This window comes from Ictidomys tridecemlineatus, chromosome 1, assembly GCF_052094955.1.
Source record: "Ictidomys tridecemlineatus isolate mIctTri1 chromosome 1, mIctTri1.hap1, whole genome shotgun sequence".
Taxonomy (NCBI): domain Eukaryota; kingdom Metazoa; phylum Chordata; class Mammalia; order Rodentia; family Sciuridae; genus Ictidomys; species Ictidomys tridecemlineatus.
The window spans coordinates 149,118,017-149,141,841 of NC_135477.1; the positions used below are offsets into that span (position 1 = coordinate 149,118,017).

The 23,825-nt window shown below is 48.3% G+C and overlaps 1 protein-coding gene across 6 annotated transcripts in view; it reads right to left on the minus strand.

The window, feature by feature from the left end:
• Positions 1-962: 962 nt before the first annotated feature.
• The window catches only part of Slc25a48 (solute carrier family 25 member 48), a 40,484-nt gene continuing 17,621 nt past the window's right edge, over positions 963-23,825 (minus strand). For 4 of the 6 annotated variants that reach the window (XM_078048989.1, XM_078048984.1, XM_078048987.1 and 1 more), the window contains 4 exons: positions 12,352-12,609; positions 9,694-9,827; positions 4,017-4,173; positions 963-1,364 (listed from right to left, as the gene is read on the minus strand). In XM_078048989.1, the coding sequence (XP_077905115.1) occupies positions 4,051-4,173; positions 9,694-9,827; positions 12,352-12,609 (515 nt within the window). In that variant the 3' untranslated portion in view covers positions 963-1,364; positions 4,017-4,050. Of the gene's footprint in view, positions 1,365-1,867; positions 3,469-4,016; positions 4,174-9,693; positions 9,828-12,351; positions 12,610-23,825 lie in introns of those variants that run through there. The other 2 variants (XM_078048982.1, XM_078048986.1) reach the window with 2 other exon arrangements.

Sequence of the window (23,825 nt, forward strand, 5' to 3'; positions counted from 1 at the left end):
TGTGAACCCAACACCGCTTCCAATTAATCTGAGCAACTAGAACTAGCACCAGGACATGGTCTAGTTGAGGAGGACCAGGGGTGGCGCAGAACAGAGACAGAGGAGCACAAGCTGAGGGGCTCCTCCCAAAGGGAGAACCTTCTGCTGGGCAAGAGGATGCTGCTGGACAGACTTACACTTTCAACTCCCTTGTGTGCAGTCATGCTTCATTTTGGGTCCGGTGTTGGAGATTTTCAGAGGCATGATCCAAATCACCAAAAGGCAAGGTGGTGGTGAGTGGGACCAGGTTAGTGGAGAAACCAAGGGAGACTCTTCTAAGGGAGTTTTTAAAAAGGAATTCAGGGATATTCCCTTGTCTTGAATTTAAGCCAAGGATGGCAAGTGGATCTATCTTACATTCCAGTTCCGACTGATTGGTGGTGGCTGCACGGTATTGAGGATCCTCTCTCAGCTCAGTGAGAAAGGGCTCTCTGCTGGACGAGGTTTGCCTACCTCAGACACAGAATTGGGAGTGACATCATGGATATGCCACTTCAATAGCAAAAGAGCCAGGTCTCCCATGTGGTTCTAATAGGAAATAAAACACAGAACAGTGAAATCATTCTGGAAACCAGAGTGTTGACAAAGCGTTTTGTTTTGTTTTTTTCTCCAGGTGAAAATCAGAGAACACCCACCCCCTGAGTTCAGGGTCACCATCTCTGGAGCCTTAAGGTGCAGGCTGGGGAACACCTACCTGTCTTTCTCTCCATGGCCCTTTTCAACCACGGTGGCCTTCACTGCTGACCTCAGGAACCTTGGGGAACAGGAGCCAGACAGCCATCCCTAGTTCCTCTACTTACTTGCGTGGAGCAGGTGTCTCCCTGGGCCATGCCATCTCCAGGGGCCTGAAGAGACTCAGGAATGAGGGTAGCTGGTGCCTCTTGGAAGTCAGCCAGAGGCATCTGACACAGAAACAACCTGAAGAGGTTTTTAATGCTTTTATTTGAAAACCTAGAGTCAATTCCAGCTCCTCCATGTGAATCCCCAATGAGTTTATGACAGTCGCGAGGGCAGGGTTTATTTGGCCCTGACTTTTTACCATGCACTGATCTGGAGCTGATATAGATGGTCACTGCTTGGTCCATGGTCCATTGGTTTCTTCCAAAGCAACAGCTTAGGGCCCCAGGCTGGGGTGAGGGGCAGAGAGCCTGTAGTCATGAAGGAAGGCATCTCGAGGCCAGTGCACTGGCTGGAGGCCCAACTGGCACAGAGCCTGCATGGCCAGGGTCCTGATTTCTCTCCAGTAAATTTACTCTTGCTGGTTTGGCAGATGCTGCCAGTCCCAACATGCAGTGGAATGAGACCCTGGTCAGATGACACCAGTCCTGGGAGAAAAGGAGGAAAGATAAGAACATTATCTTTTAAGGCTGTCATCTTGGATCTTGGGGTCTAACAACCCTCTCAGAGAGTTCTTGTGACTACTCATGGAACAGCAATGGGCCAAGCCTCACCATGAAAACACATGTACGTGGCTGAAGGACGGGGGCGGGGGCCGTCTGGGGTTATATGTAAATGTTTTTAAAAAGATATTACAGAAAGAATGTGTCTCCTTTCCTTGGATATGAATTTTCCTGAAATTGAAAGTAGGCCGTTGAGGTTTGGAGCATGCATGTCAAGCAAAGAATAGATCAGCATTATTCCAGGAAGGTTCAAGGTACTGAGAGATGGGCAGGGATGCCCAGTTGGACTCAGAGACCTCAGAAAAGCCATTCACTGGCTGCTGGCCAGTGAATGGGAGCCCATCTCGACTGCCAAATATCTTTCTTGAATTGTCTGTTGACTCTGGTTTCTCCATGTAAAAGATAAAAGTAAAATCCATCACAAAACAGAAACCTCACATACTGTTTATTGGGTTTTATGTTGTCCCTGGGTCACTCCTTGTACCTGAGAGGGAAATAAGGCAGGGGACAAATGGCAAAAAGTATTTTTCCTCCCTGAGAATGGAGATGTTGGGTCCTCTATCCCTGGCAGGCACTTAGAAACTATCTCCACATCAGTCCTGCACCTGTACCCAAGGGACTCTTGAGACAGTCACTGTCCCACCACTGAGGAACTGCAGGGCTGCCTGGTCCTGTAACAGCCGTCATCTTGTTCTGTCCAAAGGGTGTTCTAGCTGCCTGGAAATGACCTGCCTGAAATCTTGGAGCTACTTGGTAAATTAAAATCTAGGTCTTGGTAGAAGGCCTTGGTATTCTTGGGTCTTGTTTAGAACACAAAGCTGAACACCTTGAGCAAGGTTGGTTCAAAATGAGGCTCCAGACCGGATGCTGGGAGCCTCCTCCCCGTCCCTCGCTGGCCTCTTTCCTAAGGGATGCAGTTGTCCAAGGCCCTTGCAGAGGAGAGCACTTTCAGAAAGAAAAGCTTCCAATTGGGTTGGGCACTGCTCTGAAAGGCCAAATCCAGGGCGGTCGTGACTTGGCTCACTAGAAACTTCCTCCTTCCTCCTGAAGTCACTGATCACCAGGACAGTCACCGTGGCACAGTCTGACAGCTTGGGCAAGCATCCAGCCACTCTGGGATCCGCGAGGCTGGCATTAAACCTATTTTGTAGCTGAAGATTTGATGACATGGAAAAATAGTCCTGAACTATCAGACAGGAAGAGTGAGATATAAAACGCTGTGTAAAGTACAATCGGAACATGGGAGACACATTAAGAACGCTTGGGAGAATACTAACAAGTTCCTGTGGTGGCAGGTATTTTTATCTTGCACTTCCACTTTATTTGGATTTTCCATCTTTTCTACAGTAAAAATATGTTGATCTTCTTATAGAATTTTGAATAGTTACCTTTACCCGTTAAAGGTGTGTGTGTGTGTGTGTGGGTGTGGGGGGGTGGCTGATATCTGAACACATCTTTAAGTAAACATGACAATGTCCTTGCCCCACCCTGCCCTGGACATTATCCAAATGCAATAACTCTTCACCAAGATGTTTAGTTATGCAAAATGTGTTACTACCCTTTTCCTTTTATTTCCAAAAAAAAAAAAAAAGGAGCAAAAAGCCAGAAGATCTGTGAATGTCAGTCCTTTAGTAAAAATTGGAAGCAGTTTATTTAAAGTCAGCTCCCAGGGCTGGTCCTGGAAGTTTTCTAGAATTCTCTGATGCAGACCCTCTTGAGAGAGTTTTTAGTCATGGCTGCTGGGAGGCCATCTGTGGAGCTCTGTGGGAGGCCCTAGTAGTACGGGTGGGCAGTGTCCTGGGGCCTTCACCTGGCTGGGAACGGGGCAGCAATCAGGCAGGTGGAACGCACCCGGGTAGCATGGGGTGTCTACAACAGGCACCCCTCGTCCTAGCTGAGAAATCAGGCAGGCATCCTGGGGGAGGAGATTTCTATACCTGGGGCTGCTGGACAAAGACCTGATGAAGCCAAGACGAGGGGGAAGGAGGGAGAAGAGGGAGTCTGGCAGAGGGCGCAGCCTGAGCAAGACCTAGAGGTGAGGACAAGATGGAATGTTCAGGAAGGTGTGAGATTTGAGGCTGGAGAAGGGCAGGGTCAAAGATGGGCTCTGTCTAAAGGGCAGAGGGAAGCTACTGAGGGCATTTGAGCAAAGGAGTCACCTGCTCAGATTTGTTTTTATAAAATCCCTTAGGTTCTGTGATCTTTCAAAAGCGGGGAGTACAGGAGGCCAGGAATGGTGGCAGAAGCCTGTCCTCTAGGGCCGCAGGAGCTTATGGGAGGCTCTCACACTGAGGCTCTGGAGTTCAACAGGGAGGTGGGGAGGTGGTGCCCTTTGAGCAGGGAGTGGAGGCCTTGTGGGGAGTCCTCCCTTCTGAGCCTGGTCACAGAAGAGCTCACTGCACTTCTCTCGAGGGCTGTGGGATGGGAACAAGGGGAGGCGAACTGGCCACACCAGGGAAGTTCTGTGTCTACCCCCGTCGCTGAGGACTCAGCACACTGCCAGTCCACAGGTGACAGGAAAAACAAATTCAGAAGGCCACAGCACTTTCCCAATGAAGAGAGGAGTTTCATACTCACAACTGGCTGGGAGGGAAGCACAATGACCTGGCCCTCACGGGCTCGTCACAGCCTGGTCCCCGCGCAGGGCCTGCAGCGAGAGCTCATACCCAAGGAACATGGCGGCGCTCATGGGGAAGCCTCGCACAGCATTCACAGTGATGCCTCTGAAAAACACCTGCGTACAGGAGGCCCAGTTAGTGCAGGACCTGACACACACCTTCTGCAGTGCCACCCTTGGGAGACAGAGAAACAGCTGGTAGTGCTGCCCACCCTGGCCCCTGGCCCTGTGCAAGCAAAGACCACATGGGATGCCCCAGTCATGCCCCTGCCCTGACCCATGTCATGTCTGATGGAGCATCCTCCCCCCTGCCCCGCCACTCTGATATACAGGCACTTAGGACCATAGGCAAACCACCGAGTCCCTAAGACACTGTCGAGTCCCTGCATACACTTGCTTGATTGTCCCCTCTCTCTCTCTCTCTCTCACACACACACACACACACACACACACACACACACACACACACACGGGCTCAGGAATCTGGAAATCCTAAGCAGGCAGAACATCACCCATGCCCCCACGGTGACAGGTGCTTCATTCATGTGACATCTCCAAAACTGCAAGTGTAAAACTCAGCTGTCCTTAAAACTTCAGATATGGAGTCAGGTCACCGCTTTCCCAGTGAGTAGCTGGGTTACCTGGGCGAGTAGTAAACTCTCTGGAACTCCGTGTTCCCAACTGTAAAACGGAGCTACTATTTGAGGGAATGAATGAGACGCTTCTGAAGTACTCACACAGCACCTGACGCATGGTGAGCACCCAGCACTGCTGACTGCCACCCCCACCATTGTCATTATGGGAAAACTGTCACCTAAAAGTGAGAAGAACTCAACCTCAAACGCTGGCATGAGTGCTGAGGAGGCGTGGCCTGTCCTGACGAGCCGCTAGACTCTGCCTCTGCTGCTCTGTCACCTGAATTTATCTCACATTCCTAGGGACATCATCAGATGCTTCCCTCCTTGAGTCTTCCTGTGTGGTGCTGAGTGGGCTCTGGCAAATGTGGGCAGTTACCACCTATTGGAGAACATGAGCCCCATTTAGGAACAAAATAAGCAGACAGTGATGAGAACAGATAAGGGCTTGGGCGAGTGGAGGTGTGGAAGGATCTGTCTTTTAATGTGTTCTGTGGGCAGAAACAACCACCCAAGGCCAATCCTCACTCGAGCATGAATGACCTGAGAACTGTCAGGCACAAGATTTAAACCTGCTCTGACAGGTTTAAAGAGGTCATTAAGTCTGAGAAACTGACATGGGCATTTGAAGAAAGCAGTGACCAGCCCTTTGTGTTTTCTCTAGTTCCTTTGGACCCTGGGCTGCTGTGTTAGGATCGGTGAAGGTCATTGTCATTGGCCAAGATGCCAGGTGGTCTTGACAACCTAGGGATTCAGCTTGGTCAATAAAGGAGCTAATGGACCCAGGTCCCCAGAGGTGAGCAAGTTAAACCCTGGAGCCATTTGGGCAGGGTGCAAGCCAGATCCTGGTAACATGAGCCCTCCTCTCCAACGTCTAACCTTTTTGGAATTCCACAAGCTCACCCAGAGTGACAGAATAACAGCAAGGAACTGGGTCAAGCTCCAAGAGGAAAATTCCATGCTGGGTGGCCACAGAGGCTTCCCTGTGGGCCTTGGCTTGGCTCTGCTCTGTGTAGCTGGGCCAGGCAGGCCCAGCTTGGAGTGTGGCCTCCTGCCCCACAGGGGGATCTCTGTCCAGGAGCTGTGATCTGCTCTGCTGTGAAACCCACGGATGAGAACAATGGGCAGAACTGCCGGCTTTACCCCACGTTTTCAGAACATGTAGTCCTGCCCGACCAAATTACTCCTCTTGAAGCCTCCATAGCTGCCCAATAGCCAAAATCAAGTCCATGCCATTCCTTGGCCTGCAACATCTCACGTGCCCTGGCCCTGCACTCTCTCTGGGCTGCCACTCATCATATCTGACCCCTGGAGCAGGCTGACCACCTGTGGTTCCTTGGAGGAGCCAGCTCCTCCCACCACTAGGTCTCCTCTGGTCCCCTCTGCCAAAAATGCTCTAGAGACCTGCCTTGCAGCCTCTGGATTATCCTCACATGGCTTCAACAAGGTCTATTATGACCTGTCACCTTCTGTGCGCTCAGCATCTCCCCTTTACAGCACTTCCCACACTGGTTTCCCACCGCCCATGTCCTGTCTGTCCCCCAAGGGGCAGTGAGTGCAGGGTTGCAGGTGTGGCTGACCTCTGAGTCCCCAGCACCTGCCAGTATAGACCTTCTATACCTGCTTATTAAATGAGCCAACCAACGGAGGGATCAGTGAATGAAGAGATAAATGAACTCCCCCATGTGAAAAAGGAAAAATTTCTGAGCCGCAGGACTCCTGGTGCAGAGGCAGTGGGGGATTCCGGGAGTAGGAGGAGGGCTCCAGACCCCCAAAGGACAGAAGTACCAGGCAACTGACCCCTGGTGCCTCGGGAAGCTCGTCCACATACAGCATTCCCATCCGTCTCTCATCCAGCCGCATCCTGCTGTCACTAGCTCCTTCAGCATGACCACCTCTGTGGCACTGAAGGATACGGAGGTGCTCCTCCAGCCTCCTCTTTTCAGATGACAACTCTCCAAACAGGAGCCATGGCCCAGGTGGCCAGAGATGAGCCTTGCGGTGGGCAGAGAGTGGATTCCAGGGCACTAGGTCTTCCTCCTATTCTCACTCATGCAGGAGGACAGAAGAGGTGCAGTGGACTCTTTCAAGCAAGACATGGACTTTTGGTTTCTCCACCCCGAAGGCCACTCCCCTGCCATCTTGAAGTGATTTACCAACAGCTACTCAAGTCCTGTTCTCCTGTCCCTTTCTTTCTGGTTCTTTGTCACCCCAAGTTGTTCTTCTACAGGAAACCAGAGCAGGTGAGTGGAAGATGGGTACAGGGCTTTGTGCCTGCCTCTAAGATACAGCAAAGAATGCTTCAAACACCCTGGTCCAGAGAGCAGAGCTCAGGCCCCTGGGACCGCAGCCTCCCCCCGTCCTCAGCAAAGGTGGCTCCAGCTGCTAGAAATGGCCTTTGAGGCAACCTGAGTGTCCAGGACTGTGTTTTTTCTCTTTTCACTGCACTATTGGAAGTGTCCGTATATGCCCTCACACATCAATATGCAATCACATAAATATGCTTGTGCAGGCAGTCTTCTTGGAATACATCATGAAAAACTCATGATAGCAATTGCTTTTGAAAGGACAGCGGCCGTAAGGGGGCCATGGAGACAGTCTGCCCCCTGTGCCTTTGGAATTTTCCTATGCTCACACATTATCTATCTCTAATCCATTAATAAAAATTTAAAACTTAATCTGAACCATCTGGCCGGGCCTGTGGTTAATCAAGCTGAGTACACCCGTGTCTATTTCAAACCCTGCTGTGAAGAAACACCGCGGACCCAATGGTACCAAGACTAAGAGCCAGATTGCCTGGCTGGGTGCCTTCTAGGACTCCACTTTTTATGGAGCCCGTAATTTGGGGAGGAAATAATATCAGCCGTAAATCTGGCCTGTATGGATTGCTTGGAATTATGGCACATTAATATTTTGGGAAACAGACAAAAGCATTCAAAATGAAGACAGCACCCCACTTGAATATCTTTTGTGTTTCTCTGTAATTTTTGTTTGAACTACAAACTGTGCCTCTGCTAAAAGAAAAAAAAATACAAAAGAAAGAAAAAGAAAAAAACTTGACCCTTTTGTCAGAGCAGATCTTGTAAAAAATAATAAGAGTAACAATGAAAATAAAACAGAAAAGCTTCAAATTTTCCCCAAACACAGATTGAAATGAAATTTCCTCTACATCACATCTTTTTATATCAAACAGTCCCAGTGCTTGCCTTTCCTTCACGTGCTATGAAGTTTTACTTCTGGTCTTCATTCTGAGCACCCTCTGTGTCCTAATCTATAGTGACCAGAGGTGGACACAACATTCTATCTGTGATTCACCTCCCTTACTCTACCCACTCTGCTTATATTAATGAAGCCCTGGGACCTGGTTCCATCATTGGCTCCCTGGAAGTTAGCTTCATGAGAGCATGGGCTGTGTTTCTTTATTTACTGTTCTAGGCCCGACTCCTAGAACTGAACTTGGCACATATTGGTTGTTCTAAAAGTAGGCATTTGTCAAATTAATAGTGAACACATAAAATAGAAAGCCCTCAGGCATTTTTCCCAAGATCCTCTGTGAAATTGACCTGCAGCCTCCTCTTGTAGTTCTGTCCTTTGGATTGGGCCCTTTGCTCTAGCTTCAGGGGCATTTGGATCCTGTTCACACAGCATGCTAGCTAGCCTCCTGTGGGTCATCCAGAGCTCTGGACCTTTCTCCAAGTAGGGAAGGAAATAGGAGCAGGTATAGAAAGTCTGCTGTCCACTGTGGTGTGTGAGAAGCGCCATGCAGGAGGACAGGAGAGGGGCAGTGGACTCTGGGGGCAGTAGTGCTGGGCCTGGAAGTATGGGGTGGAGCATCTGGCAGGGCTCGGGGTGAGGCAGCCATGGAGAAGACCCAGGCTCGGGGGCAAGTAACCCTGGCAATACTAAGGCCGATGACAAAGTCCACTCTTCCCTTTGGGTTCTGCAGGAAACTGAGCACCTTTCACAAGCCCAGTTCTATTTAACCCATGAACACCCAAGTCCTTCATGGTGAGAAGGAGTCCTTTAAAATCACAGAAGTGCTCAAACTGAGGCACTGGTGCTTATCCAGGGAGGGTGACCCTGGCATGTGGCCCCAAAGTTCTAATTCCACATATATGGAAAAGAAAGGGGATTTTGAAAACAAAACAAAACAAAACAAAAACCCTGTCCCTAATCTTTTTTGCAGCCCCCAGTCTGGCTTTTCTGGGTGAGCAGCCTTTCTGCAAGTGTCTGTTCAGCTTCTCCAGGTTCAATGTAAACCTGGGAGAAACTTGGATCCCCGCAGCTCACAGATAACCAGGCCCCACCTTAAAATTAAGTCTGCTCACTCCAACAGCCAGGCCAAGAGAGCAAGGGGCCACTGTAGGGAGGGCAGGCACAGTGGTTTCTCTGGAGGGCGATACTTTCTTTATAATCTTGGACACCAGATGTGAAGTGTGGTCTGTGCTCGGGGATAGACTGGTGGTCAGAAGGGGATAAGTTCTTTGGCTACAGGGAGAAGAACAGGGGAGACAAGGCCTGGGGAGCCGGGTCAGAGGTGTCTCCACAGCAGAGCCCAGAGGTGATGGGGTCCGGCCTTGGGTGGCATGGGGAGCTGAAGATAATTCTGGGGGCCTGGAGCTGGTAAGAAGAGGTGATCAAAGGGCAGGAAGGATGTGAGGGGGCTCTGGAACCTCCCACTAAGAGGCAGGGGAAAGAAGGACCCATCCCATCTTGATGAGAAGTGAACTGGTGACAGCTGCAGGTGCAAGCCCCAGCTCCACCACCAGCAGCCATGTGACCACAGCAGGTCACCAGTCCTCTGCATCCTGTTCAGGTAGGAGGCACACCTCCCCCCTCCACCAGCCCCAGGTGAGAACTAGACAAGACAGCACAGGCTGGGTGCTGGGTGCGGCATCTGCTCACGGTACTTGATAAATGGTACCTGACAGCACCTCTGGGGTCTCATGCCCCTTACATGTCTGAAGCATCTCCCAGGGACTGGCACAGGACTAGGACTTACTTTGAGACCTTCTTGCTGGTAACTCTGGGAGATGCAGTCCAGGACGCCTTTGTATTTGTTTAAATAAACCCCATCAGCTTGGAGTCGGCTTTTCACGACATCCATAGGAGTTGCTGTTCCCCAGGAAATTGCTCCTGCAAAGAGAGAAAAGATCAGGTGTCAGGGCTGGATGGCTGGCTGGGGTCTGGAGGGACCTGGCTCCCCCACTGGGGATTTCCACCACAAAGAAGCTCCCTAAGCTGCTGGGGGACCTGGACAGAGCTCAGGGCTGGGACCTGCAGAATCTGTTTGTGATCCTGCCCGGCCACTTGCTGTGGGGCTCAGAGCCTGGGGCCCCTCATCTGTAAAGTAGAGCAGTGCCTATCTTCACGGAGCAAGGACCCAGTGAAGTGATAAACATGAAGCCTTGACCATGGACTTGCCAGTCCACAGTCAGTGCTGGACAAATGGCAGCATTTATTATTGTTATGATGGGTGAGACAGTGACAGGCTCCACAAGAATGTGGCAGCAGGAGGCAGTGCCCAGGGTGAGGCTGCTAAAGGTTTTCAACTCCCCCGGGGGCAGGATTTACATTGAACCTGGAGAAACTGAATAAACACTTGCAGATGGCCCCTCACCCAGAAGGGCCAAACTGGGGATTGAATAAAAGATTAGGGACAGGGCTTTTTGTTTGTTCTTGTTTTTTTTTTTCCAAAATCCCTTTTCTTTTCCAAATATGTGGAATAGGACCACACGCCACAGTCATCCTCACTGGATAAGCACCATGCCCCAGTTTGAGCACTTTTGTGACTTTAAAGGATTCTAGGAAAATAATGCCAGGTTATTGTGTAAACACAGAAATTGGCACATTCTCTGGTGGAGAGAGAAAATGCACTGATGTCAAAGTCCAGGGCAGCTGGTTTGCTAGGTTAAATAATTGCTGCTCAGCAGCTCCTAAAAGACACCTTCACTTATTCTGAACCTCTGCTGCTCCTGACCTTCAGGCCCCTCAGCCTCTTGCCCCCTGTAAGCCTCTGGATCTCAACTCCTTCCAGCCTTCTGCCAGATAATGGGATGCTTCCTCAGGGCTGCCCTGGTGCGCTCATCCCACGACAAGGGCATCGTGAAATGAGGTCTGCTGCCAGGCTGCTTGCACCTGCTCTCATCAGAAATGAGAGTAGATGGAAACTTCTCATCCTCTGGGCCAACCAGTGTTCATGCACTTTTACCAGGAGCAGGGCAAGGGACGGGCCTCAGATGTGTGGGGGAACAGGGAGCACAGAATTGCTTGGTGGCAAAGATGTGCGCTGTCTTATGTATTTGCTGAGTTCAAACATAGCTAGTTATGAGGAGGAGAAGGAGGAAGGAGTAGAGATTTTCTTCTCTCTTGGGTCTGTGAGTCAGCCTCGAATGTGTCAAGACATCTTTCTTCCTGAAAAGCAGTCTTCTCTCGACTTCCACATGCTGCTCTGCCTACAGCCTACAGCTCCATTTCTCGATTGCTCATTAGAGCACAGCAAAATTTGTCAGAAGTTGGGTTCTCTAATATCTTTCATCCCATTCTCTTTTAATCCCACTTAAATGAGGTTTTGGGGTGTTTTTCTTGGTGTTGTTTTGGTACCAGGGGTTGGACTCAGGGGTGCTTAACCACTGAGCCACATCCCCAGCCCTTTTTAAAATATATATATATATATATATACATATTTTATTAGGGATAGGGTCTCACCAAGTTGCTTGGGGGCCTCACTAAGTTGCTGAGGCTGGCTTTGAACTTGAGATCCTCCTGCCTCAGCCTCCTGAGCCCCTGGGATTACAGGCATGCACCACTGCTCCCAGCCTTAAATTAGGTTTTTAACACCCTTCTCTCCGTTGAAATGACTCTCATCAAAGGGGGAGAACAGGGCATGGTCAAGTTGCAGCAAAGAGATGAGTATGGCTGGAGAAGAGGAAGTAAAGGGAGAGGAGTAGAAAGTAAAGTCCAAGGGGCAGCAGGAGCCAAATCAGAGAGGGCCTGGAAAACCACTGGAGGCTGTTGAGTGTCACCATAAATCAAATAGGGATATTCTGAACAGGGAGGTTAAGTGGCAAATCCACAGTCACAAAATGAGTTAGTGTGGATTTGAACTTGGGTTTTTCTGACTGCAGGGTCCCTGTTGTGAGACTCATCCCTGAACTAGCTGTATGACCTTGGGTGGGCTACTTGGTATATCTGACCCTGAGTTTTCTCATCTGTGACATGGGGAGGTTGATTCCCACCTTCTAGACACAGTGACTTCCACACATCAGGAAGGTTGGCAGTGTGTCAGTGCAGAAGAGCCCTGAGGACAGATTTCCTGCCCGTGGCTCAGCAGTCCCTGGCTCAGCAGTCCCTGACGTAGAGTGCATGCTCAGAAAACGTTCTGTTGTCTGGGAGTCCTTGAACCCCCATGGGGACTTCCATTCTCACAGCTCCAGAATGAAGGGGATGAGAGGATGAGGGGGCACCCGCCATTCCGAGCTCTTTCTACACCTTTCTAGGCTTGGCGCAGAGGAGCACTTAACCAAGAATTCCTGGATGTGTGGCTGGATGAGCCCCGCCTCCCCCATGGCTCAGAAGGTCATGGTAGGCTCCGCCACTGTCCCCTGTTGCATTTCAGTGGCTGGCCCAGGGACAGGGCTCCAGCCGCTGCTGCTCTTACCTGCCATGCCGCCTGCCAGCCACACAGCACAGGGGCTGGGAGCTGCGCAGGCCTCGGGTGTGATCCACTCACTCAGGAACACATAGGGGATAAAGTAGAGACAATAGCCCGGGATGTCCCTCAGCAGCATGGCACTGGCCCCCCGGTACAGCCCCGCCAGGCCCTCAGTCCTCACGATGGTCGCAATGCAGTGCACCGGTCCCTGGTAGGCTGGCTGCTCCCCAAGAGCTGCTGCCCTGGACTTCACACTGAGGTTGGCTACAGAGACAGGGAGAGAAGATGGCATGTGACCCCGGGGTGAGAAACTGGCCATCCCTGGTACTGGAGCCAGTGCAGCCCATGACAGTTCTACTCACGTGGCCCTTGGGGTTTTACCAAACCTTCTGGCCTTCTTGGCAGCTGACAAAAGAATTTGGAAAACCCAATAAGGGCCCTGCCAACCTGCACAGTTGGATTGGAGACAATTCCAGGCAGGTGATAAAGTGCAAGCTGCCTTAGGATTCCCAGGGCCTTCTGGTCAACTCTCATTGTGTCTTTCTAAGCAGATGTGACTGCAGAGTGCCTAGGATCAATGACAAGTAGACACACCAAGCTCTCTCTTGAAGCAGAGCCTAGAGAATCTAATGTGCTGTATGTCTCTCTCTCTCTCTCTCTCTCTCTCTCTCTCTGTTGTGTGTGTGTGTGTGTCTGTGTACGCATGCATGTCCGATGCCCAATGTAGCACCAAAGTAAATGAGATTTGGAGCCAGTGTCCTGTCTGCAAATCCTAGCTCTACCACATACAAACTTTTGATCTGGACAGGTCAGCATTTTCAGCCTGTTTCCTTATCTTTAAAACAGGGACAGGCTGTTGTGAGTTAAATGAGATAAACATGTAAAGTGCTGGGCCTGGTGGTTAGCATATTGTCGGCTCCATAAGTGTCCAGAGATTGTGATACTGACAGCGAGGCGTCTGGTGTGATCAGTTGCAGGACCCCTTGGCTGCAGGGCTGGGCATGTTCACTCTGACTCACTCAGCTCTGGCCAGGCTGTGTCCTTAAACAGTTTAGGGCAACACTGGAGCCCTTGGGCCTTCAAAGTCCATGGCTCCAATGTAGTGGCTCCTTTTTGGCCTCTGTGCTGGCAGGTGGTGGCTTATGCTGCTGGCTTCTTCTAAGGTTTATAGAGCCAGCAGAAAAATTTTTCCTTCCTACTTAGTCCTCAGGGTCACTTCTTACCTGCCTCCCTGAGGTTCATCTTGTTCCCTGCTTCAAACCTTTTAGCACAGCTTTGGCTCATGCCCAGGAGACACTTCCAGTCCTGAGAAGACAGAGTGACCTTTCTCAAGAAACTAACACAACATGAATGAAGTCTGCCCATGATCTGCCCATGATCATGACACTACTTTGCTACCTGGGTTTAATTCCCTGCATACCATGTTCCAATCTGGTTTCGTATATGCCTCAGGATCAAACACTCGGCTTCATGACTCCACAGTCCCCACTGCAGATTTGGGGTTAAAGGACCACCTAGATTTTCCCAGAAGTCCGTGAGGTCAGAGGGAGGTTTTTATTCACCTGCCAAGTGTGCTTGAACACAGTCAACCCAGATTTCCACCCGTGTGTGGAGAAGTGAGCGACTCCCTGACATCCACACAATGTGGACAGGACACTGAGCCTCACTCAGCTCCTCCATTGTGTGTCCCATAGGAGGTGATCAGGGGTAAAGGGCACAAGTTTCTTTGAGCAAGACCATTGAAAGCCCACTGAGAGGTCTTTGGACATCCCTTTCTTTCCCAAACCCTGATGATATTGCCTGGGCCATTCTGGGAAGTTTGCCCATGACACAGAATAGATGTCACTGTCGCACTCTATGAACTTTGGCCAGGCCACTTTCATCTCCAGGTAACACTGGCCTGACCAGGAGTCAAGGTTTTCATGAATCAACTATGAGTATAATGTGGCTGGCCCTCAGGAGTTACTGATTGAAAGACGACAGCATGCAAATAACAATTGGCTTGTTTGGAGGCACAGATACCGAAAAAACGCTTGCCAAATCACCAACTGGCTTTGTCAACAAAAGTCTGTATTCTATTCCTTTACTCTCCAGGGTAAACAATAAATCCTCTTGTATTCTTCTAAGTTTGCAACATCAAAAAATCTAGGATTCTCATTACAGATAGGTGTTCTAGAATGTCAAATAACTTTTTCTGTGCCAACTGACATAGTCAAATGTTTTTTTTCTTCTTTTTAATGTGAAGATGATGAATTACAGATTGATTTTTTTCAAATGTTAAATTGATCCTGCATTTCCAGTACAAACTGCTTATAGTCATGATATATTATCTTTTTCATAAATTAGGAATAAGAGAACTTTCTCAACCTGATAAAAGGCATCTGGAGAATTTGCAGCTCACATTAATACTCAAGCATGAAGACTGAATATCATATCTCCTAAGTTCTGGAGCAAAGTAGTGGTATCCATTCCTATCATTTGTATTCAGCACTGAATCTGAGGTCTCAGTCAGTGCAGTAAGGGGGTTGAGGAGGGGCGGAGCATACAAGTTGGAAAAAAAAGAAGCAAAACTGCTTCTATTTTCATCCTAAGGAACTTATAGAATAAAAGAACTACATGGCAGGCTTAGTAAGATTATATTAGTAGTTGATATAGAAAACTAATGGCATTTTATGTATTATTTTATACATTAGGCAACCATTTAAATTTATAAAACAATGCTTTTTCTAATATCAAAAATCTGAAATATTTAGAAATTTAATAAAGTATTTGCAAGGCATTATGAAAACTGTAAAATATTAAGAGAATTAATGAAGGCCTTAAATAAACTGAGATATATACCATGTTCTTTGATTATTAAGAAACTAGTTTTCCTCATATCTATAGATTGAATGCACTTCCAATAAAAATCTAGCAATCTTTCTTATTAAAAAAATCTAGGATTTATTGCTTGAGAATTACCCACTTATGACTATTAAAGCAACATAACTTTCATAGTGACTACCCTAGTGATTATCATCATCAGGAGGCTGATACAGCTCTGTATTGACTCAAGTTTGTACTGTTGTGTCAGTTAGCTCTCCATCACTATAATAAAATAACTGAGGCAGTTGATTTATGGAGAGAAAAAGGTTATTACAGTTCATGGTTTGAGAGGTTCCTTTCCTTGGCTGGTTGGCTCATTGTTTTGGGTCTGTGGCGAGACAGCACATCATGGTGGGAGTGCATGATAGAGGAAAACTGCCCACCTCATCCGCCAGGAAGCAAAAGGGAATAAGGAAGGGTTAGAGTCCCACTATTCCCTTTGAGGGCATGCCCCCCTGTGTTGAGAGCCACAGCCAAAGGGGCCCCAGCAAACTTCCAGCTGCCAGCTGATGATTGGCTCACAGCGGCCCCAGCAACATCTAGCTGTTTGGCTCCTCTGCGGTGATGTTCATTGGGCTGTTTTCCTGCCCTTCAGACTGCCAGCTGATGATTGGCTCACAGCGGCCCCAGCAACATCTAGCTGGTTGGCTCCTCCACGGAGCTGCTCATTGGGGGACTTCTTTGGCTCCGCCCACACAACCCAGCCAATCGGCCTCAAGAGCAGGAGGATTGTGGGAGGTGGAGAGGCTGGGGTGGGGGTGAGAGGCTTGTGGAAGCCGGTGGTGGCAGTTGGGCTCTGAGGGTTTTTTCCTGAGGAGCTGTTTTGTTTGGCGTTTGTAGTTCTAAAAATAAAGTTAGTTTCTTTTGACAAGTGGCTCCTGAATTGTGCCCAGACAGACTGCGGCACCCCTGCAATGACCTAAGTACCTCCCTAGGCCCCACCTCTCAATAGCACCACTGTGAGGATCAAGCCTTTAACACATGGGCCCTTTGGGGGACACTCATCCAAGCCACAGCAACCATATGGCTTTAGAGCTCCTTTCAGCTCACTCATGCTCCCCAGGCATGGGTAGGTGTGGCTTTCAGGAGTGACTGATTGAAGGACGGGTCGTGGTAAAGTCCTCCTTGTTTGGAGACACAGATGTTGGAAAAACACATGTCCTGAACTTGCTTTGTCACCCAAACCCAACAAGGACAAAACATCCTTTTTTTTTCTTTTGTTCTCAAGGTAAGCAATAAGGAAATTCTTTTGTATACACACACATATATTTTCCACACATATACACAGTTTTCCTTTGTAAGCTATTTCAGGGTGAGTTACATACATCATGGCTCTTCACCCCTAAATACTTCCGAATGCATTTCTTGAGACTAGGGATACCGTCTTATGCAACCATAGCAGAGTTGTCAGTTTAAAACATCTAAACTGATAATAGTTAAATCTACTCTCTAATAATGTTTTTCTTTATAGCATTTTCTCCCTTGATCTGAAACATTTTCATGGTCTTTATTTTTTAATGCAACTGAGTTTTTTTAAGAGGATACCACTTTACTTCCATAAAAGAGCATTTCCTTATGTGCATACTGAAGTATACTATCCTTGGCTAGGTGTCTTTCCCATTCATAAATCTTATCTTTTTTTCCATGAAGAGCAATCATTCTCCTGAGCTTGTGACCTTCTATCCTTGTTTTATTTGTTTGCTTTTAGTGTTATTCATTCATTCATTGGGTTGGGGATCAACCCCAGGGCCTTGTGTATGCTAGACAAGCATTCTACCATTGAGCCACACCCCCAACCCACAGTTTTTCAGTTGAGGTCTAATTTGTATTCAGTCTTAAAAGATGTAGCTCTTAAGTGCATGGCTGCTGAGTTCTGATGAGTCCTGACAGCTGTGTGCACATGTATGACCACATGTGACCCGAAAATCACTTCCTACACTTGAAACAAACTATTTTGGTCATAGCTCACTTAGTAACAGCTAAGATTCCACAGCTGATCACCCTCTCCTGATTCTCAGGGTGAAAGAACTCTGTGATACTCAGGAGCTGACACTCACCCAGAAGAAAATCTCTGAGGAAGCAGTTTTTACTGTCCATCTACACTGGCAATAGTGGTAGATGACTCATAGTGAGATCTGAAATCACAACTTCTTAAAGTTAGTTATCATTATTTTATGCCCAAATAAAAATGCATGGCGTGGCTGGGGCTGTAGCTCAGTGGTAGAGCACTTGCCTAGCACGTGTGGGGCACTGGGTTCAATCCTTAGCACCACATAAAAATAAACAAATAAAATAAAGCATGCTGTCCATCTACAACTAAAAAAAAAAAAAATTAAAAATGCATTGCAACCATACCATTGGTTAGGTTCAAGGTCACAAACTAAAATAATAATGAATTTACACTAATTCTTCTTTTTAATTCAGTAGCAATAGTTGGAGCAATAAATATCCTTGACCAGGTCAAGCTATCACCTCTGATGAATGAGCAAGAGAGTCTTCTTCTAGAAAGCAGCAGTATTTCCCAGGTGCTCGATGGTCTGGAAGGTGTGGCCCAGGACCCTTGGCAGGTAACCGCAGGAAAGGGCTGAATCAGAGATTTGCTAACTCAATTAAAATAAAATTGTGGACCAATTTTAGTTTGGAAAATTTTTAGAAGGTAGCTCTTGGAAATGTGCACAACAAAAGTCTCTGGACTTGCATGTCAGTTGTCCAAGGACCCCGGGGAAGGTCACAGGATGCTAAAAGCTCACATGGACCACTGTCTCCAACCTCTTCCTCAGGGCTTGGTTTCAGGGCGCATGTGTGTGTGAAAGGACTGACATAAAATTTATCTTCTTCTAAAGTAAAGGTACTTCATTTCTCTACCTAGAAATTTTTATTCTGTAATGATGGAAATATAAATCAAAGTTTGGTCATATCTCATGAGTGCTTTGCCACTGAGACCATTATTTTTATAGCCTTCTCTAAATCAAAGGCATATTATCTTTTTCTGTGACAGGAATGAATTATATACCTCAGAAACTCAGGAGGCCTGGGATTCTTTTCTTTTCCCAAATTCAACTAGGACTAGCTTACACCCAACAACAAAACTGGCAGGACGGTTAAAGTCAGTGGAATTGGCTCCCACCTGCTCCTGACCTCCACTAGGAATGAAGGAGCCCACCCAGTGCTAAAAGAAGACCCCTGCAGGCCCCTGACTCATCGGCTCGTCCTTGCCATTGCTCCTTTGACCACATGTCATGGCCATCTGGCTTCACTGCTCACTGGCCTGGCTGGGCCAGAAGGTCCCCTGGAGCACGTGCCCCTGTAGGTAACTTTGCCTTTTGGGGGGTAGGGTCCAACTTTGATGCTGCTGTGTTCTGAATATATATATGCAAACTTCCTGATGACAGGAATCACACACTGTGCCCCGTCACAGAGACCCAGTGCCTGTGTCACTATGTACCTTGGCATTGCTTCCCAGGAGCATCTATCTGTTCTGGGTGGGTTCCAGCACTGGGGCCTCCCTCCCACAGCATTGCACGCTTAGTATTTAGCAAAGGTTGGCCCTATCTGATGCTTGGGCCAGAGGCTTGAGGTACTCAAAGGAACTCCAAAGTCATGGTCCCACCTACAGCACTGGTCTAAGAGGCTACAGGGGCACCCAGTGATGCAGTGGTTTGGACTCCAGCACAAAGCTGGCCATCATCACCTCCTTGGTTTGGGTTTGGTTTAGAGCTGAGCAGCCCAGTGTGTGGAGAGCGATGATTTGGATCATGGTCTCTGATTGCCTCGTGGCTACATGGCATTGGGAACTTCCTGTGCAAAGGTGAAGGTCAAGATGACCCAGCTGCTCTGGTGATGCTGGCCCGAGGAGGCTCCAGGCAAAGCAGCAGAGCTATATCAGTCGGGACCTTGAGCTCAGGCACCAACCCTCAGGGATTGAGAATTCTGATCCTAACAAGATGACCCTAATATTTCACCAGTCCTGCGTCCTTCAGATGGCCTGCTTTGTTGAACCATTCCCACAAATAACCTTTTGATGAAACTTATATTAAAAACATGCTGAGCTAGCTCTGGGTCACGGCTCCTCCACCAGAGGTCAGGGCTCCCCTGGCCCCAGCTTTTTCTCTAAGTGTGTCTGTCTGTCTTTTCTTCACCCCACACCCCCAACCCATCACTAGTGTTTTCCTGAATTAATGGCCATGGCTGAGAGATGAGAGGGCCACAGCACTGGTGACCCCTTGCATCACTGTCCCAGGACATAACCAGCTGGGAAGCTCTCCTTTAGTGCCTGTTCTAAGAGTCCAGCCATTTTCTTAGGACCTGAATGGTCTGAGATAGGCAGATGCTGTAACAGAAAGAGTCCTGTGTTAGAGGCTGACCGGGATTCCCATTCCTGCTCAGTTGCTATTGTTGCCCAACCCTCTGCAGGGGACTCCACCTTATTGGGTCTTTGCTTCCTTATCTATAAAAGTAGGGTCAAGGAGTGGCCTGTCAGTCTTCTTGGCTTTTGTGATCATCCAAAGAGAATTTTGGCAAATGGCACTTTACTAAAACCTGTGTTGTTCAAGTGCATTTATTCAAGGCAAATAGTTATCATTCCTGAGTTTATTAGCCTGTCCTGATATGACTCCGGATCCTGACAGTGCTGGGCCTGCCAACCTTAGGCATCCGTGGCCTGCAGCCAGGTCTGCTGCAGGAGATCACCGGTGCCCACACAGAGCCAAGAATGACCAATACTGGCATCAAGTCCAGAACCCAGGATAATGCTTGCTCTTATCAATTGATTTAAAAAACAAATGATGTGCCATCACTGGGCCACTACACACTACACGGTGAGTTTTACAATGGCGTACATTACAGTATAATACACTGTATGTAAATGTTACAATGGTAATGTTAAATAATTACTGTATTTACCTTCATGGATCCCTGGTAATCATGTGGGACTATATTTTGAAATGGACTCAGTCAGAGCTCAGGGACTTGTTCTGTACTGCATGGCTACATGCCTGGCCTCTCCATAAAATCCCTCCCTCCACTCCTGGGCTGCCAGCGTCCCAGCTCTCACTTCCTGTTGGCAGCCTGGAGCCTACATGAGAGGCAAGAAGGCCCAGACTATACAATACTGGGTTATCTCCAGGCTGTGTCTCTTGTCATGCTTCAAGGGTTGCTGCCTTTCCAGAATCTTCCTTCTTTAGAGGTTGAATGGAACAACTCATGTCACCTGAGGGATCTACCATTAGCAGATACTGCCCTGTATCGGGAATGACTTAAGACATCTCTGTTCCTCCTGGAGGGCAGCCTGCCTGGAGAAGAGTGCTTTTCTCAGTGGCCACCCATCTTCATGGATGTCATAAAATCATGTTGCCAAAGAGAAAAACCGAGGCACTCAGGACCTCAGAGACATACCTCATAACCATCTCAGCTGGGCGTCTCTGAGGATTTAGGGAAACCAGAGAAATGGTTTTGCCCCCTTTTGTCCCCATGTAGATCCTTGGGTCAAATGGGTTTGTGTTCTATAACAGATTTAAAGATGTCACCTGCTTAGAGCCACCCTCAGCAGGCCCTCTCTGCCACTCATCACTTATCAGTACAACTTATCTCCTCTTGGCATGTCCAGAAAGGAGGGCCTTCTTCTCCACAAATCCTGGGCACTCTGTCCCCATTCTCCATCCAGGCCATCCTCCATTTGGCAGAGCCCGTTCTCCTGATGTCACTCAACTCCCTTCCTCTTGCCCTCAAAGATCTGATTTTTTCTTCTTTTTTTCTCTTTCCTTTTTCTCTCCAAACTTGGAAAAGAGACTTCCTCCTCTGCCCCTTTGTCTCTGTACCCTGCTTTAGCAATAGTCCCCTCTTTACCTACCCCACTCCCCATACTTCAGTGATACCAGCATCTCAGGGCTCTGTTCCTAGGGGCCATGGTGTTGCATGGCCTGGGATCAATCCCTGCCACACCTGCGAACAGCCAGGTAGGCATCAACTAGTTGCATAACCCAAGCCTCCATGTCCCCACCCATAAAATAAAGGTTCAGATTGCGCCTATTTCAGAGTTACTGCAGGGTTTTCATAACGGAACGTGCATTAGCACAGAGTACAGGCTCAATGATGAGTGAGCTCACGTTAGAGTCGTTGTTACTCTAATTCCTCTGAAATCCTTTCTCGAGACTTCTGGTCATGGCCATCTTCCCCAGCAGCTCATTTGGCATTGGCATCTGACGCCATGACTTCAACTGTCAGTTCTAGGCCTAGCACAACTCTGCCCGCCTGCAGCCTGACTCTTGCAGCTGCAATCCCGCAGGCACCTCACCCAACACAAACTCAGCCAGACCATCGTGTTCCTCCAGCCAGGCTTCAAAACATCAGCATCAATAATAAGCATTTTCTGATCATGACTCCAGGCTCAGCACTGTCATACACACGTCATCGGCCACCGAATTCCCTGTGGGGAAGACCTCCTGTCCTGATCGTTGCCCGATTTTGAAATCCTGGGTCAATTTTGACCTGCTCCTCTCCTGCGGGTTCCTCGTGCTTGGCTTGTTTGTTTTACACCATGCAGGCCTTTGATCAGCCGCCAGGCTACTCCATGTCCCTGGCCCTGGGCTGGGGCAGCACCTCCACGCCCACCTCCGCCCACCTCTGCTATTCCCACCACCCTCCCCCACCTTCTGAAGGCCAGATCCATCTTCCTGCAGTGCAGCTCCGGGTTGGTCATTCTGGTGTCCTAGGTGTATCTGCTGCCATGCAATCTCAGCCCATCCTTGGCTAAGAAACCCAAGCTCTTCCCAGCTCTCTCCATATCCCCTCCACATCCCGTACCCCCTCTCATCATGCATTTTCCTGCCAGTGAAATCATGCTCTACACTGCTGACCAATATGAAAGACCCTTCACTCTGGAATCCCACCTCTAAATCCTTCCTAGCACTTGAAAATCTCAACCATAGCTGTTTCCTTTCTGGTTCCTTCCTGATCTGTAGAATCCAAGTTCAGGGTTCCAGAGCCTTCTGGGGGGGGGGGGGAGGCTTTTTCATTTCTGTACACATCTGGTTCCCCACTGGACTAGGGGCTCCCCCAGGCAGGCCTGTGCACCCAGCACCTCTGCTTTACCCACCCCACCTGGCTCAGCACAGGAGCTCAGCAAGTGCTCATGAATGAAGGATTCTAAGAGCGAATTCCAACAGGTGTGTCACACAGCCCCTTGCCTCCTGTTGGGCCTGGGGAAGTCCTCAGGACAGTCAGCAAGTAGTTAAAACCGAGTCCTCTGATCCTCTGAGATCTGGCCTCCTGTTTTGTGAGGGTCTTGTGACCTGCATTTTAATTAGGACTCTAATGAAAACACAGACCTGAGAGTGAATGTCACTGGCCATCAGCCCTAAGGGTGGGACTTGGCCTGGACAGCAAGAAACTGCAGGCCCCAGGACCCAGACCCAACTTTTAGCTTAGGCCCATCGGAGCACCTAGTTAGGCTCACATCCCGCAGAAGGTCATGATAATGTTAAAAGAGAGGGTTTCTGTACTTTTATAGGCATATTCGACTGAACCCAGGTCAGCCCTCACTGCCTACCAAGTGGCAGAAGCCCCAGGAGAATACTCTGGTGAGCTGGAAGAGTTTGCACGAGGATCGCTCAACTATCGTTGAGTGTGCAATGGCAGTCAGTGCCAAGTGGAAATTCCCTTTAAATCTCAGCAACTGCTGGTATGATTTGCTAAAGCCCTTCTGAATAACAATTTCACAATCTTAAAAGTGACCACACCCTTCCCATGAAACAAAGAGCCCATGCATGTAGGGAAATAACCCTCAACGAAGGCAATTCTTTATAAACAAACTTGCTGATCACATCACTGTTTTGGGGAGAAGACAAACTGTAATAAATGTTCACCAGTAGGAAGATTGTTAAATAATACATTTACTGGGCTGGGGTTGTGTCTCAGGGGTAGAGCCCAGCATGTGTGAGGCACTGGGTTCGAGCCTCAGCACCACATAAAAATAAATAAATAAAATAAAGGTATTGTGTCTATCTACAACTAAAAAAAAAAAGTGAGATTTTTTTCCCCACATATACACAAAATAATACATTTGCTAATAGTACCGCTAACAGTACAGTTAATTCATGTTTTCAATATGCCAGACATTATGCCAAGATGTTCACATTTGATACATCATCCCCATGCATCCCAGCCAGGAAGCGGCTACGGTGAGTGTGCTTGCTTTGCAGATGAGGAAACTGAGGCTTGGCGATGTTAGGTGAGTCGTCCAGTTTCTAGGCATTGGTGGAGGCAGTATTAGAAGCAGGTGGTTAACTCCAGAAACTCAATTCTTACCATGTGATACTGGCCCTCCAGTATGTGTGTGTGTGTGTCTGTGTGTGTGTGTGTGTGTGTGTGTGTGTGTGTGTGTGAATATTGCACATTGACTTTAAGTTTTACCCATTGATTTTCAGTACTTTTCATAACAAAATATGTTGAGTTCAAAAGGATATAAAATCATCTGTAGAGCCTGAGTACAATCTCTTGCCATCACTAGCTTGAGTATATAGAATCGGAAAAAGAAGCATATTAACGTGGTGACAGTGTGCATCCACTTCTGGGCTGTATTTGGGAGATAAGCATTTCCTCTCTCTCCTTTTGATGCT